This window comes from Lissotriton vulgaris, chromosome 11, assembly GCF_964263255.1.
Source record: "Lissotriton vulgaris chromosome 11, aLisVul1.2, whole genome shotgun sequence".
Lineage (NCBI taxonomy): Eukaryota > Metazoa > Chordata > Amphibia > Caudata > Salamandridae > Lissotriton > Lissotriton vulgaris.
The window spans coordinates 892,455,568-892,470,927 of record NC_141699.1 but is presented as its reverse complement, the minus strand read 5'-3'; the positions used below and the strand labels follow the sequence as shown (position 1 = coordinate 892,470,927).

Here is a 15,360-nt window from a genome sequence, read left to right as displayed (position 1 = left end):
CTTCTGAACGGGTTTTCAGTGCGGCTGGTGGGATTGTAACTCCCAAACGGAGCCGCCTCTCGCCCAAAAATGTGGAGAGGTTAACAATGATCAAGATGAATCAGCACCTCATACCACCAGATATAAGAGTACGAGAGAGCGTGCCGGATGAAGAGGAGGTGGCCAGCACCATAGATGAGGGAATTTCTACTCTGTCAGGTGGCACTGACCTCACCCGGGCTGAATTCGCAGAGTATGATGACGAAGCCTTATTCTTATTCCTGGACCGTGATTCCGACTTCGAGCCCTGAAAATGAGACAACGAATCAATAACTTTCTTTTTCATCCTTATTCACTTTTATTCCTGTGTGTCTGTCTTTCTTTGTTGTGCACAGTTAATATAATTCAAACTTTAATCAGATTATCACAAAGACAAGCCCATCAGCAGAACTGTCTTCACTTGTTTGCTAATTTATTTGAAGGTGCCGCAGTCTGCATTCCTCAGGTTCACAAGTTCAGAAGAACATGCTCCTCTATCCTCCTCCTCCAGACTCCTATTTCCATCAAAGCAGAGGGCTGGTTTACGCCCAATGAAGAAAGACTCAGCACTTGTGGGGGTGTTGTTCTACCTCTTTGCAGGTGAGTTGACGGGTCTGGGGCCATTGCTGGGAAGCACTAAAAGTGGTTTGTGCCAAATCCGAGGCGGAAATTTTTTTGTGTTTTTTGATGACTTGCTTGCCTTTGAGGTGCTCTTAGGGGGGGTTCCGTCTGTTTGTGGGTGAGTTTCATGGTCTGAGAGCATTGCTGGGACACTCTAATCTTGATTGCATTTGCTTTTCAGGAAATCCGTCGTGCCAACCCCGACTTATGGCCTAGCTACGCAGCGCGTTTGGACCGAAGGCCCAGAAATATTGCAAGTATGAGATTTTGCTTTGGCCTGTTTGGGGGTGTTATGCTTCTTGGCGGGTGGGTTGCCGGGTCTTGGGGCATTCCTGGGAAGGTCTAATACCGGGTAGAAGTGGTTGGGACAAAATCCAGGCCGATTTTTTTTGGGCTATTTCTGACATTTTGCTCTATGTAGCGTTTTCGGGGGCCTGTTTGGGGGGCTTCCTGGTGTTTGCGGGTGAGTTTCGTGGTGTGGGAGCACTGCTGGCTATATATACTTTACTTTGCAAGAGGTTTGAAGCAAATCCATGGTGGCTGAGGGGACTTAGGGCCTAGCTGCAGAGCGCGCGCGGAGTGATTTGGGAAATTTGTGAAAAAGTGACTAAGTCCCCATTTTTGTACTTTTGCTCTTTGGCTGTTTGGGGGTCTTCTACTCGTTTTCTCCTGGGTTGACGGCTCTGGGGCCATTGCTGGGAAGCTCTAATACCGGATAAAAGTGTTTTGGACCAAATCCCAGGCGGAATTTTTTTTGTGTTTTTGATGACTTGCTTGCCTTTGAGGTGCTCTTAGGGGGGGTTCCGTCTGTTTGCGGGTGAGTTTCGTGGTCTGGGAGCACTGCTGGGACACTCTAATCTTGATTGCATTTGCTTTTCAGGAAATCCGTCGTGCCAACCCCGACTTATGGCCTAGCTACGCAGCGCGTTTGGACCGAAGGCCCAGAAATATTGCAAGTATGAGATTTTGCTTTTGGCCTGTTTGGGGGTGTTATGCTTCTTGGCGGGTGGGTTGCCGGGTCTTGGGGCATTCCTGGGAAGGTCTAATACCGGGTAGAAGTGGTTGGGACAAAATCCAGGCCGATTTTTTTTTTGGGCTATTTCTGACATTTTGCTCTATGTAGCGTTTTCGGGGGCCTGTTTGGGGGGCTTCCTGGTGTTTGCGGGTGAGTTTCGTGGTCTGGGAGCACTGCTGGGACACTCTAATCTTGATTGCATTTGCTTTTCAGGAAATCCGTCGTGCCAACCCCGACTTATGGCCTAGCTACGCAGCGCGTTTGGACCGAAGGCCCAGAAATATTGCAAGTATGAGATTTTGCTTTTGGCCTGTTTGGGGGTGTTATGCTTCTTGGCGGGTGGGTTGCCGGGTCTTGGGGCATTCCTGGGAAGGTCTAATACCGGGTAGAAGTGGTTGGGACAAAATCCGCGCGGAAAAGCCTTTAGTTTTGGCACTTTTTGTAACTTAGGGTTCGTTAGGGTTAGCCCTAGCAGCAGGATTGCATGTGTATCGGGGTGTTCTAGATTTTTCAAACTGAGTTCTGGGGTCTTAGAGCACTCGTGAGAATGTGTAATTTTGGTTGCAAGTCATTTGAAGAAAATCCATGGTGGGAAAGGGGGGATTTGGCATAGTTAAAGAAAGCCTTTGCCACTATTCTTAACTTAGGGTTCGTTAGGGTTAGCAGTATTTCTATTGCATGTGTTTGAGTGGGGGGGATTTCGAGTCTTGGAGCGATGCTGGCTATGGCTACTTTTGCTTGGTTGCTTGCAAGTGGTTTGAATACAATCCACGGGGGGTAATGGGTAATTAGGGTACTTCGGCCTACTTTTACTTTCAAAGTAAGTTTTGTCTCCAGTTTTCTGCTAGGCCTCGTTTTTTGGGTGGGAGCACTGCTAGGAAGATCTATTTTTGTTCTAAAACACAGTTTACAGTACACCTAGCTTGAGGGGCAAGATCCGCTACATTAATTTGCCCATACTTACTTATCCTTCAAAAGGTGACTCAGAGTACGCACTTTCAAAAACATTGTACTGTCTGTCTACTAGGAAAAACAAATTGTGACTTTTTGCACTCCACAGCCTACATACCTTATATTTATTTATCAGTGGTGTTGTAATATTATATCACTTCCTGTTTTTCGTTGAATAATTACAGGCCGGGTTTCAGTCTCTGCAATGGGGAAAAAAGGATGGAGTCAGGCTTCACAGTAGCGAGCCACAATTCAGCATCAGGCAGGCAGTGGACAGGGTGTCTTCTGGTGACCAACATCGGTGGACGAAGCGTCGGCTGCAATGGAGGAGTGCCGCTAATAGGAGGATTTTTTTTCTGCGGGCAACTTACTTACCACTTCCAACAGGACCACTACAACCACATAGATACAGTATCCCTTGCCTTTTTCTCTGACTGTGACTGCATTTCTTTGCTCTCTCTCGGCTTCTACATTGATCCCTTAACACATCACTTAGTCCACTCCACTATCTGCACCACACATAGTCATTTGTAAGTGCTCCTACGTAATTCGCAAGTCGCAGCACGCCCCAGGCCGTAGAGGACTGGGATGGCCCCAATGATGAAGCATGTCACCAAGGGGCAACCCTGGTGAGTGAGGGGACACCTAGAAAAAAAGCAATTTCTCCTTTTCTATCTACTATACCTTCTGTCAGGTTACGCAGCCCCTAAGCGCCTACCGTACTATGAAACTACATTTCCCATGAGTAGGCGGGAGACTTGCAGACTATTTAGTGAGACTATATGAGAGTACCCTTGTATGTTAGGACATCACTTCACTGATGCCTGTCTTGTCTTCTCTTACAGGTATCCTTTCCCTGCTGACCCTACCTTTACCCATCCCACATTTTTTATTTTAGTTTGTTATTTTTCTCCCTCGCCTAATGCCTCGAACACCCTGTGTTTACACTTCTGGGTGTTGGTGACATTTGGAGGTGGAACCATATTTGCATCGACTGGATCACGGGGAGTAAACGTGACACCTTCCAGACCAACCCCATTGAGTGTTGTTGTGAATGGATTTATAGTGACCAGCAAGGCTCTCGGGTATCTGGCTACAGAGACCTTATGTTGAATATAGTTATCAATAATTCCACACAGGCCCTGTACTGTCGCATTCTTTCTTTCCACAGTTGTCGATGATATATTCTTACTCTGCTTGACAAAGAACCATTGCTAATGTGAAAGAACTTCAACCGAATTAGTAGTTATACTTTACCATTTGTTAGGCTACAATGTGGCACTGCTCTACTGTACTTCTGTCACCTGCTATATTCTCAGTTGTACCGTTGAATTGCTCAGGAGGACAAACCAGATTTCATTTTCTTTTTTTTCATAGGCATGCAACTGCCACTGTGTCACACCACTACTACCACCGCTATGAGGAAATTTTATCCGACCAAGATTGCCAACGTTATTCGGTGTTTCCCGTGGAGCCAGCCCTGGGCCTAGCCCTACTTTCAAACACAAATTACAGGTAAGATAAGCGTTTGGTGGTTTGGGGGTATAATGGAGTATTAGTACGAGAGACGAGAGCCTGAAGGTAGTACTACTAAAGTCCTAGGACTCTTGGATTCACTTCACTTAGTCTGTGAGAGGCACTTAGTGTTGAAAACATTTGGGCATTTACACTTAAAGGAAGAAAATGGAACTAAACTTTCAGGAAAACAGTCAACGTTAAACCCCCACCCACCAGGCAAGCAGTAAAAAACAGGTATGCTCAGATAAAGTTTGAAAAAGTATATTTATATCCCTAACAAAATAATCTCCCGCAAGACCCTCCCTAACCCCAACGATTGTCCTTCAAAAGTCCCCAAAAACCCAACTCCCAATTCCCACCCCCCAAAAGTCTCTAAAAAAGGGGCAAGGGACACTATGGGTGGATGCTGTTAACTTTTTGGGCCAGGGCATCATGCTCCTCGCGGAGCAAGGCGAGCTCCTGCTGAAGGCGGGACACCATCAGGGTAGTGCGGCGCAGGCGTGCCTTCACTGCCTTGCAGGTGCAAGGCCTGTGAGAAGCAGCTGTTGGCCTTGCTGCTCGGCGGTGGCGTTTGCCTTTGGCAGCCCGGCTCAGTCTCGGTGGACCACTGTGCTGGGTCACGGTGGCAGCCGGTGAGGCCACGGAGGACGACGTTGTCGTTGTTGTCGACCGCACACTTTCCACGTCCTCCAGGGCCACCAGCCGCCGATATTCCGCAACAGTGGCCTCGATTCTCCGTTGCCGGGCCGCTCTAGCCAGCTCCTTCCTCCTTGTTCGTTTGGAAGGAGAACCTATATGAAGAAAGAAAGACATAGTCTGTAACCAATGCTCTTTAAGATTAACTCAATCATTCAGCAGAAATGTGTGCTGCAGTACAACTAGCAACTTGCAAGCGCATTACATAACTATTGAGGCCAGTATCTATCTAACCTCACACTTCTTCATCCTTGCTCTAACATTAGTGGGAGTTTAAGGAACAAATTCTATGAGCACTGTGGACTTCCATTGGAGTCGACTATGAAAGTACACCAGTCTTATTCTTCTTCTTGTCTCTTGTTTTGGAAAATTGGTACGTTATTTTCTGCAAGCCGGCATAATGCCAGCGCGGTAAACTTGCACCCGAGAAAAAGAGACGCACGCCATGAGGAGTGACCTAGACTTGCGTTGCCGTTGCGTTACTGTACCCGTCCAGTACATGCAGGTGGTGAATCTCTTACTTTTCTATTACGGGTGGCACTGAGAATACTCTGTTACAACTCAAGGGCTACTGCTTAATTAATTTAACTTTCACCCTACAGTGGAAATGAGTACTAGAAATGGAAAATTGAAGAAGATAAATAATCTGATTATCTATCACTTCACATGGGATGTTTTTGCTTATATATGGGATGACTTTAGGTGCTTTGCTTTTTATTGAGTGACAGGCAGTGATACATCCACACATGAATGACTGAGTACTACTAAACTTATTAAGAGAGGTAGGGAGTGGCCACCATAATAACCGGATCTATGCAGTGCTTGCAATACAAACTACTGCTACTACTTATGGTAGTATTTGGACAAAATTAAAAGTTCTTTTCCTTGCCTTTCCTACACTGGAACGGACGTGCGGGTGCAGTGTTACATGCTCTTCAAAGTTACACTTAGTTCATCCACTGACCATCTACTCTCTCTAGATCATGGGTACTCACAAACTTTCTCTCAGGGGCTACATTTACAGTGTAGTTTGTGGCCGAGGGCCGCACTGGTGGGGGCGGAGTCAGAGGGGGCGGGGCTAAAGCAAAACGATAACTTGTGACCATGAGGTTGCACACAGGTCCCTGCAGCAGATGCCCTCATCCACTGAGCCACCAGACCCAGCATTTACATACATCTCTCTCCCTCCTGCTGTCCCTCCTGCCCTCCCTCCATCTCTCTCTCCCTCCTGCCCTCCCTCTCCCTCTGTCATCTCACTGTGTGTGTGTCTATCTGTGTCAGCCTTCAGCCCGGGTTGAGACCGCTTCCTCAACGCGCACACACAGACAACAACACCAAAGTACTTAACAGGTCTTTAAAAGACCATTAACATATTATTGAGGCTTTGTTTGTTTTAGCGCCCCTGCTTCTCCACCCTGACAATCACTGCTTGCCCGGCCCCACAGAGCAGAGGCTTTGTTCTATTTCACCTCTTTGTGGCCTTGCATCTCCACTCTGCTCTGTGGGGGCCGGGGGAGCAGTGATTGTCAGAGTGGAGATGCAGGGGCGCTAACAGGTGAAATACAAAAAAGCCTCTGCTCTGTGGGGGCCGGGGGAGCAGTGATTGTCTGCAAGGTCTGCGCACCGCCAAGGAAGGCTTGCCGGGCCACCACCGGCCCGCGGGCCGTACTATGAGTACCCCTGCTCTAGATACACATATGCTATCTAAGAGTCAGATAGTAGCATGATCCAGGTATATGGACACATACAGTTTCTGTGTCACCCACCCAGGCTGTTGTCCTTCCACCCATCATTGCTTCATCATTCACCCAGCCATGCATCTCATATTCTTGCCTTCCCAGCTAGTCTTCAATCTCAATAAGTAAGGAATATATAAGAGCTTACCTCTGGCCGCCACCACCGTCTCAACTCTCACAGCCGGCGCCGCCGCCTCCTCCCCTGATGATGAATTGCCCTCCGCCTCCGTGTCGAGCACCACCACCACACTGGCCCCGCCACCAGATGTTCCACCTACAAAGTACATTTAAGAATCTTAGAATAAAGCACTCACTAGTCACTAGTATTTGGTCTAGGAATGAAGACATGTGAAAACAATGTAATTTGTGACTGTCTACGTTAAAGTTAAAAAAAATGTCCCTTTTTCCAGGGAAGGTTGTCTTGCTGCACTTTTTGGCACAACTGATGAAGGCTGATTTTTTAACACGCACCATTTTTCTCCACACAGACAGAAGATGGACTTCTAACAACAAGATCAAGTTGAAACCAGGTGAGAGCTCGGCTCGACCACAAGAAATGTCTTCAATTAATCGTCAGCACTAACCACTTTTCCATTATCAGTTAAACGTTTAGTTTTATTATGACTTCATTTTAATAAATGTGTTTACTTTTAATAAAGCTTTTAAATTTAAATACAATCTGTGTTTTTTGGTCCTCCAGACTAGAGTGACTGAACGAAAGGTTTTGCAATTTTTGCAAGCATGAGTCCAGATAGAACACTTCAAAAGACATTATGGACAATCCCAGAGGACTGCACTAAGTTGATAGAGCTATTGCTGACTAGAATCATGGGAGTTTCGCCAACCGTGCAATCTTAGTTAGCTACACAGACAGACTAATAAGAATAATCTAGTAATACCACAGGGAGTCATAGTAGAGGCAGGATAAGAATTTAGATACAGTCTACAAGAAGAGCAAAGACAATTTTGAAAAAATTCAAATGAGGAACGCTAGGAAAAATAGGTACTAGTCTAAAATGAAAACTTACTGGGGCCAGCAGAGGAGCCCTCGCCTGCCCGATCCTGGCCCTGTTGATGAACAGCATCCGCCGCCTGCTGCTCCTGTGTCCTCCTCTCGCCCCTGGGGGGAGCTGACGTACAACATGAAAGAAAGAACAGAAAACATGGATGATTGTTGCTTGTCAATGTCAACCAAATCAAACATTTCAAAAGAACAATAACAAAATATTTCCGCGAAATTATATTGATTATGGTTACTTTTTATTTATTTGCGGACCTGTGACTTCGAAAGTCACGTAACTCACTAAACAAAGTACTGAAACGTTCACCTAGGACTGGCAGGCAGCAGTCCGCAGGCAAGACGCAAAGTGACAGACAAACTCCATTGTGATTTCAGTCAGATCAGTGACAACACTAACAGTTGCCTGCTACATTACCAGTCATTTAAATAGTCAAACTATCAATCCACCGCCACTATTTTTCTTATTGTCAGGGTTACAAAGGAAGGGGCAGATTTAAGCCCTTGCGGCTCTTTTGCGCCGTTCTTGCGTGACTTTTGTGACGCAGCAGCTAAACAAAAAAGGGCGCCATGGTGCGGCGTATAATATTATAACAACGTGACGCATTTGGGAGATGCATCCCGTTATAAAGCCCTGCGCCATCAGGGGGCGTTCCGGCGCAAGGGAGGGCATTCCTGCGCTGGAACACATCCTAATAGTGGCTGAGGGAAATCTACAAAATATCAATCAGTCACCTTTAGGACAATGATGCGTCACACAAACCCTGCACCTGCTTGAAGCAGACGTACGGCTTGACCCAGCATTGGGGAGATAGGGTACCCCAGAGCATTGATGGAGCTGCGCCATCGTTGCGACGCAACTCCAGCAGTAAAGCTTCGGTGACGTTTTGGGCCCATGGGGAGCCGCATTGCAAATACGGCGCACCATGTTTGGTGGTGGTAGCGGGCCGCACAATTAATGGCGCATCCCTGCTACTTTGCAGGGATGCGACGGTAATTGCAATTCTGCCCCTTAGGGGCATACTTACTTACGCGTTCTGGCGCATCTCCAGAGATGCGCCAGATCAAATGCGTCACGCAAAACTACCCTTGCGACACGGCAGATGTGCCTCATTTACAATGCGGCGCGCCCTGGCGCAAGGGTAGGCACTTGCGTGACGCATCTCGTCACGTAAGAGCGGCGCATCGCTGGAGTCACGTCGCCAACGCAATGCAACTCCAGTAATGCTCAGGGCCACCCAATACTTTACATGCTGTGTCAGTCCTTTCGCCTGCTTCGAGCAGACATAAGGAATTGAATTGACGTAGCAGCGTCGCAGAAGTGCCTGCGTTAAATCTTGTAGATTTCACGCAGGCAATTTTGCGAGGCGCACAGCCGCTGGACCGCCCACCCTGCGTACTAGGAACGCACCCATTGTGGTGCAGGCCCATGGCTTTATAACGTGACGCATCTCCCTAGATGCGTCATGCTGTAAATGACTTGCAGGGATGCGGCACGTTTACGCCGCTGTTGCGTCACGCAAGGCAACGTAAACGTGGCGCAAGGGGCTTGTAAATGTAATCTGCCCCCTAGTGTCTAGCATTACGCAGTTCTGTTAAGTACACTCATACATAATAGTTACTCAGGCCAATGAGACCACGAAATAGAAAACAAATAAGCATAGTAGCAACCCCACTGAGAAGGAGAGCAGTGCACCTGAAATGCACAGAAGATTTTGAAATATAATTTAACTACAATGTAATCGTCATCAGCGGCATTATTGGCTTGCTCCATGTAAAAAACAAATATTTGCAATACAACAACACAGAGCAGGAGAAAACATCATAGTAGTGAGTGATTAAATGCCAATGGCTACTACTACTCACCAAGCCCGGGGATCTCCAAGCCGAGCTGGTCCAGCAGGTCGCGCTCGCGGTCCAGGAGGTCCGTCCAGCGATGGGTGACCTGGCTGTAGGTGCGCTGGACCCCGTAGAGGTGGGATATGGCCCAGCACACCTTCTCCCACCGCTTCCGGCGCTCCCGCATGTTATAGCCGCCGGCCGCGATCCTGCCGCCTCCCGCGATGGTCCTGGGCAGGCGGCGCTGGACGAAGTAGACCAGCGCGCCCACTTCCTCCGGGCTGAATATCTCCCGGCGCGTCACCTGCTCCCCCCTCGATCTCACGCCTGCTGTCCTGCCACTGGGTCCAGCACTACTCCCCGCCGCCGCTGCGGCCCTCAAGTGCCTGGGCAGCTTCACGGCGCCTGGCTTGACCATGGTCTGGGCAGGTAAGGTAGGAAGAAGTAGAAAATTAAGAAAGAATAGGATAGGGAAGAAGAAAAGAAAAGAGTTTACAAAAGTAGTTTAAAAGTAAAGAAAAATAGCAGAAAAGACAAAAATATACAGCTAGGAAAAGAGAGGGATAGATAAGAAGCAAAATCGTAAAAAAAAAACTGAAAACAAGCAAAGGATGGGAAAGATATCAAGAGGATTAAACACCATGCCCAGACACAGGAAATGAATGAAAAACAAGATGGCCGGCGCCCGTTTCCGAGCGCGAAAGTCAGTTCGCGCGAGATTTTCCTCGCGATCTCGTGCGAACCTCTAGATTTCCCGCGCGATCTCGTGCGAACCTCTACTCGCAATGCGCTTACTGCGCGAGATTATACATAGCGGGCGGAAACGGAAATACGTCACGCAAACAAAATGGCCGCGCCCGTACTCGACCTTGGGGTAAATTCGCGTGTTGCGCTGCAAGCGGCTCGCGAATACTGCAAAAAAACTCGCGAAACAACAAGCCGCAAAAAAATAAAATGCTCATTCGCACGAATTGGCGGCTTCCGCGGTCGGTTTCGCACGACGCCGCGCCCCGCGAATAGCGCGAAAAAAACCGCAAAACGATTTCAGCAAAAGCAAAAGCAATGAGCAGGTGCAAAAGGTCAACCTCATGATTTGTAACGATTCTTTGTATTGCTTCCTGAGGGGGCCCTCCAGAATTCGGTTGCCTGCTTGCAACTATTGTGTGACCCTGCTCTGACCTTAACTGTATGCCACAAAGGTCCTGATTTACAGCTAAAGGAGCAGACAAGCAGGTGCCAGGCTGGAACTTTAAATTCTTTCAGTGACACATTAATTAGCCCCTAATTCATTATTGTCAGTTGGGGCAGGGCAGGTGTTGTAACTAATTTTGCAACAATGAAAGCACTTAGCAAGTGCAAAAGATCACTAATCAGGGCGCACTAAGGAAGCAGGTGCCAGCTAAAAAAATATTCTGTGACACATTAATCAGCCCCAAATTAATTCAGGTCACTTGAGGCAGGGAAGGTGTGCTTTGCTTTGCCGAAAATAATGTACACTGGACAACCAGAGGGTGTGGTGATGAAACAGAGGGTGGCATGGGTGGGCCAGAGGGTGGCATGAGTAGTCAGAGAGTGGCAGTGGTGACAGAGAGTGGCAGTGATGAAGAAGAGTGTCCCAAACAGGCTGGACATGTAGAAACAACAAGTTCGCAAAACTTGCGACCCGACAGGTAAGTTCGCAAATTGCGAAATTGTAAAAACCCTCGCGAACTGGCAGAAACACGGGCGAACACAAAAAAAAAAAAAAATCCGCAAATTCGCGGGAATTCGCGGATTTTGCGGATTGCGAATCCGCAAATCCGCAAAATTCGCGAACGCGAGATCCGCAAAATTCGCCCATGCTTAGCTGTATGCAGTACGCTGATGCTGCTGCTGTCCCGTAGGTGGTGAAGCTACTGATACCATTATCGCTGCTAAAGCGCGAACGATGGTGTGGTGAGCTTAGGAGCTGAACAGCCGTCCCTCTGCGAAGAAGCCCAGCAGATGCCAGCTACCCGCGGACGCTATCCCCCCTCCTCCTCCTCGACGCGCTGAAGAGAGACGCTGCCTTTCTCCTGCTGAGAAATCCAGCTCCAGCGTTTCCGGTGTACCCTTGCGGGTGACTGGAATACCGAGACCCCCTGAAGGAGATACCAGACCTCCATCATTCTATTCAGAGGTATGGTGTTGACTAAACCCTTAGTGAGAATTCTTGAAGCAAACCTTGGCAAAACCAACTTAAACTAAAGCTACTTACTTACTCCCCTCCCAAGTATTAGGCTTAGGTCAGGTACACTGGGGTAGGCGTAGTTAGAAGCACCAGTTGAGTATTTTAGCCTAATGTATATATGAATGTATATATGTTTTATTACTTTTAAACCATTGTATGGCTAAGAAACCATATCAATGCTTTTACAGTATTATTTCGCAATACTTATCTTACTGTACGTACTTTTTATAATAACAAGTCTTGCAATTGTGGCAATACATTTCTCTTGTACGAGAAGAAAGACTGTTCAATAAATGTTAACCCTTTATTGACAAACGCCCGTCTCTCTATTCTCTACATATTGTGAAAGTAATCTGCACTAACCTGACTGAGTAAAATAACTGTCTATTGTTTCACACAACCCTAGAGATTGACTCTTGATCTGAGGAGCAAAGTTGCCATGTTGCACGGTTGTTGGAAAGCTGAATCCCTTCTTGTCTGTGCCAGGGAAGCTGATCACTTCCTATGCAGAGAAGAAAGTTTCCAGTGACCTCTGAGCTAGTTGGTAACAAACCCAATTAAGTTTAGCATAGTCAGTAGAGGCCTGGAAGATCCGCACTTCTACGTCGATACTACTGTTTATGTTATTCCAATGCGCAGGGCCTAGTGGGAAACTAGGAACTACACTACAAGTTCTTGCATCTCCTTTTAATGAAATCTGTGTTCCCTTGCCTTCTCTCTTTTTTGCAGTTATCTTCTTTCCCCAGAGGCAAGTTTAAAACAGGGTCCTACTGTCTTGCTTTTACAGTAGATATGCAAACAATTTGAACTTATCTAACTAACACAGTTGGTATCACATGGTTCTTACAAATCAAATTCATGAATGATTGGTGAATAAGGCCAGTAGTCTAGCCTTGGGATTAGGAACTCGCAATATCTATACTTTTGATTGCAATGTGTACATAATTTTAGTCTTTTCACACAATTCCGTAATAGTGTCTTGAAAACAATTGTGTGCCTCCATGTATAATTTGTTCATGGTGTGTACAACATGCCAATAACAAGTACATTGTACTAGCCCGGGATTCCTAGGCAGTCTGATCATTATATAGGTATGTTGGAAATACTGAAGTGTACTAGGGTGGAAGCAGAAGCTTTGTTAGTAGTTGTTTTTGTAAGTGTGGTCTCAGAGAAATGTTGACTTCATCCTGCACGCACTCAAAGAAAATGCTCAGTCTATCAGGGATATTATTTTATTTATTTATTCATTTATTTAGTGAAGAAAAACCCTTCCTTGTCTTTGGAAGAAGGAGCAAGTGCTGAAAGGTTTGCATGCCACCAATGCAGGGAGAACTTACCAATGCTGTCTTTTACCATGCAAAGTACCACCAGGCATGGTACTAATGGTTCTAAAGATTTGCATTTAGAGAACTTTAACAAAAAGCATCAATAATGGCAAAAGCTTTGGGTCTATGTGATCCTTTGTTTTGGTCAGGGACTGAAATGGTGAACATCCTTGAAACCTATGCATCTCAAGACGTGGTTTTATGAAAAAAAAGGATCTCATTACAATACAACCCATATTTTTGAGGATTCCGCTTATGCTTCATGCACAAGGGTTTGGCTATGGGGAACAACTGACGGGCTCTAAAGAGAGTTACTGAATGTCGTCCATTTACTGTGTATTCATTAGCCGACAACCAGCTGTGGAAACCTACATCTTGTATTATTTGCATCCTGTTGAGCACTCAGTATAAGCTCTGTTTTCTGTCGTTTTCAAATAAGGCAGCTGGAATTCAGACCCCTGGAGGGAGTGGAGCCATCTGGATTGGAGCTGTATTCCTCCACCGCTGGTACAATGCACGTGCCCTAAATAGACCAGCAGTTTACATCTCTGAGCTCACCTGGGGTAAGTTACTGTACACTGTTTTGGTAGGGTGATGTATGTTGATGGCTGTCATTAGAAAGGGATTACTATAACCCAGAGAAAGAGGTTTAGAATGTTGGAAGACTGCAATATAGCTGGATTCAGCTTGAGTCTTCTAATTTGTTGTGGCTGGACTAGATTATTGAATGTGTATCTAAAGCGATCTTTACTAGATCTTCAGGTTGGGGTGACTCGTGGTACTTGGGCTAGTTGGAGTTGGGTCTTCTGCTGTGTTTTGTGGGGTATATCATTATAAGAACTTGTCGATTTTGTTTGCCTCATCAGTTGCAATGATCGTGATACAGAGAGTCATCGGGCAGCTGAACCCCTGTTTTTCTGATGGGACAGTCCACTTACTGTTCCAAAATTCATCTGAGTGAGTGTGGTAGGGAAGGAAAGGTAACTACTGCAAGATTAATGCACCCTGGTGTGCTGTAATATTAGCCAGGCGGCACTGGAGGCTACCTGTTCATAAAATTTCACCTAATGGATAGAGGCAATAATTTTCCCCAGGTATCTTTATAACTTACCCTGAGAAGTCCTGAAGTTATTCCAGTTAGGTAGCATTTCGCTACTGTTTGTCCTCAACAATCATTGCAGCTTTGTTTGAGCACTTGAGTTGCCATATGTTTGAGTTGCCCATGCTATACACCAGTTCCTCTGGAGGCTTGTACTGTAGTGTGTGTAGCATGTACTTAAGCTAACATTCAAGGGTATTTGCATGCTTCTTTCAGGAAATATTCCATTTTCTCAGAGACCTATGCATTCAATGGTAATGTCAGTGTGACAACTTGTAGGCAACCTTGTTATTTTCTATTTGTTTATTTAAGTGATGGGACTTTGTCCAATCTCTGCGGCCTCAGGTCACCTCCTCTACAAATAACTGAACTCCTATTTCAAATATCAGCATTCTGTATGCGAGCATGTGGTTTATGACCACATGCCATTCTATCCATTATATTCTATCCTTTACATCACTTCATCTTCCCCCTCCTTAATAAAAAACAACAAATAAATAAATAAAAATAACAAATAAATACATAAATATATAAATATATAAATCAATGAGTCTTTGTGTTTTTTTTCAACATTTTTGTTGTTCTTCTAAAGGGCCCACAGTCATTTGCTTTTACATTATCTCCAATGTATTTGTTTTCTAATTCTTTCTGTTGTCTCTGTATCTTTTGTTCTTGAACAGGGAAATACATCTTTTTAAATGTGCGTTATTTCTCATTACTATTCTATTTTCCTTCTGCACAATTATTGCAGATTCTTTTATTTTTGTTATTTCTAGTGTGGATGGATGAAATCTACTCGCAGATTCCCCTTGTCTTTGTTTTACTAATACAAGATCACCAACCTGGTAGTTTTTTCCTTGAATGTTTTTCTTTTGATCCACATATTGTTTCGTTTTTGACCCTCGTCTCATCTTTCTTTGCAATTTGTTCATGTTCTGAAGTGGGTTTCAACAGTAATTGTGGCAAACGTGTTTGTCTGGCTTGCCCAAATAACAACTTTGCAGGACATTCCCCTGTTGAACTGTGAAATGTGTTTCTAAAGTCACATAAAACCTGGCACACAGCTTGATTTATTGAGATTTTTGATAGCTTGGCTTTTTGAATACATTCTTCACAGTATCCATCAATCTTTCAACTATTCCATTACCTATGGCCAAAATTAAGTAATTCTTTTATGTGTCACTCCCATAAATTCAAGAGATTTACTGAATGTATTCCCATTAAAAGGTGTACAATTGTCTGTCTTCAAAATGTTTGATATACCTCATGGAGAAAACATTTATTCAGAATTGGAAGTATTACAAATTCAGAAGTG

At 45.5% G+C, this 15,360-nt stretch overlaps 1 protein-coding gene across 1 annotated transcript in view; it reads left to right on the top strand.

The window, feature by feature from the left end:
* The first annotated feature begins 12,714 nt into the window (after positions 1–12,714).
* The window catches only part of LOC147683657 (aspartate aminotransferase, cytoplasmic-like), a 359,755-nt gene continuing 357,109 nt past the window's right edge, over positions 12,715–15,360 (top strand). Inside the window, exons 1-2 of the mRNA XM_086942558.1 lie at positions 12,715–12,774; positions 13,386–13,509. Coding sequence (XP_086798684.1) covers positions 12,715–12,774; positions 13,386–13,509 — 184 coding nt within the window. The remainder of the gene's footprint in view (positions 12,775–13,385; positions 13,510–15,360) is intronic.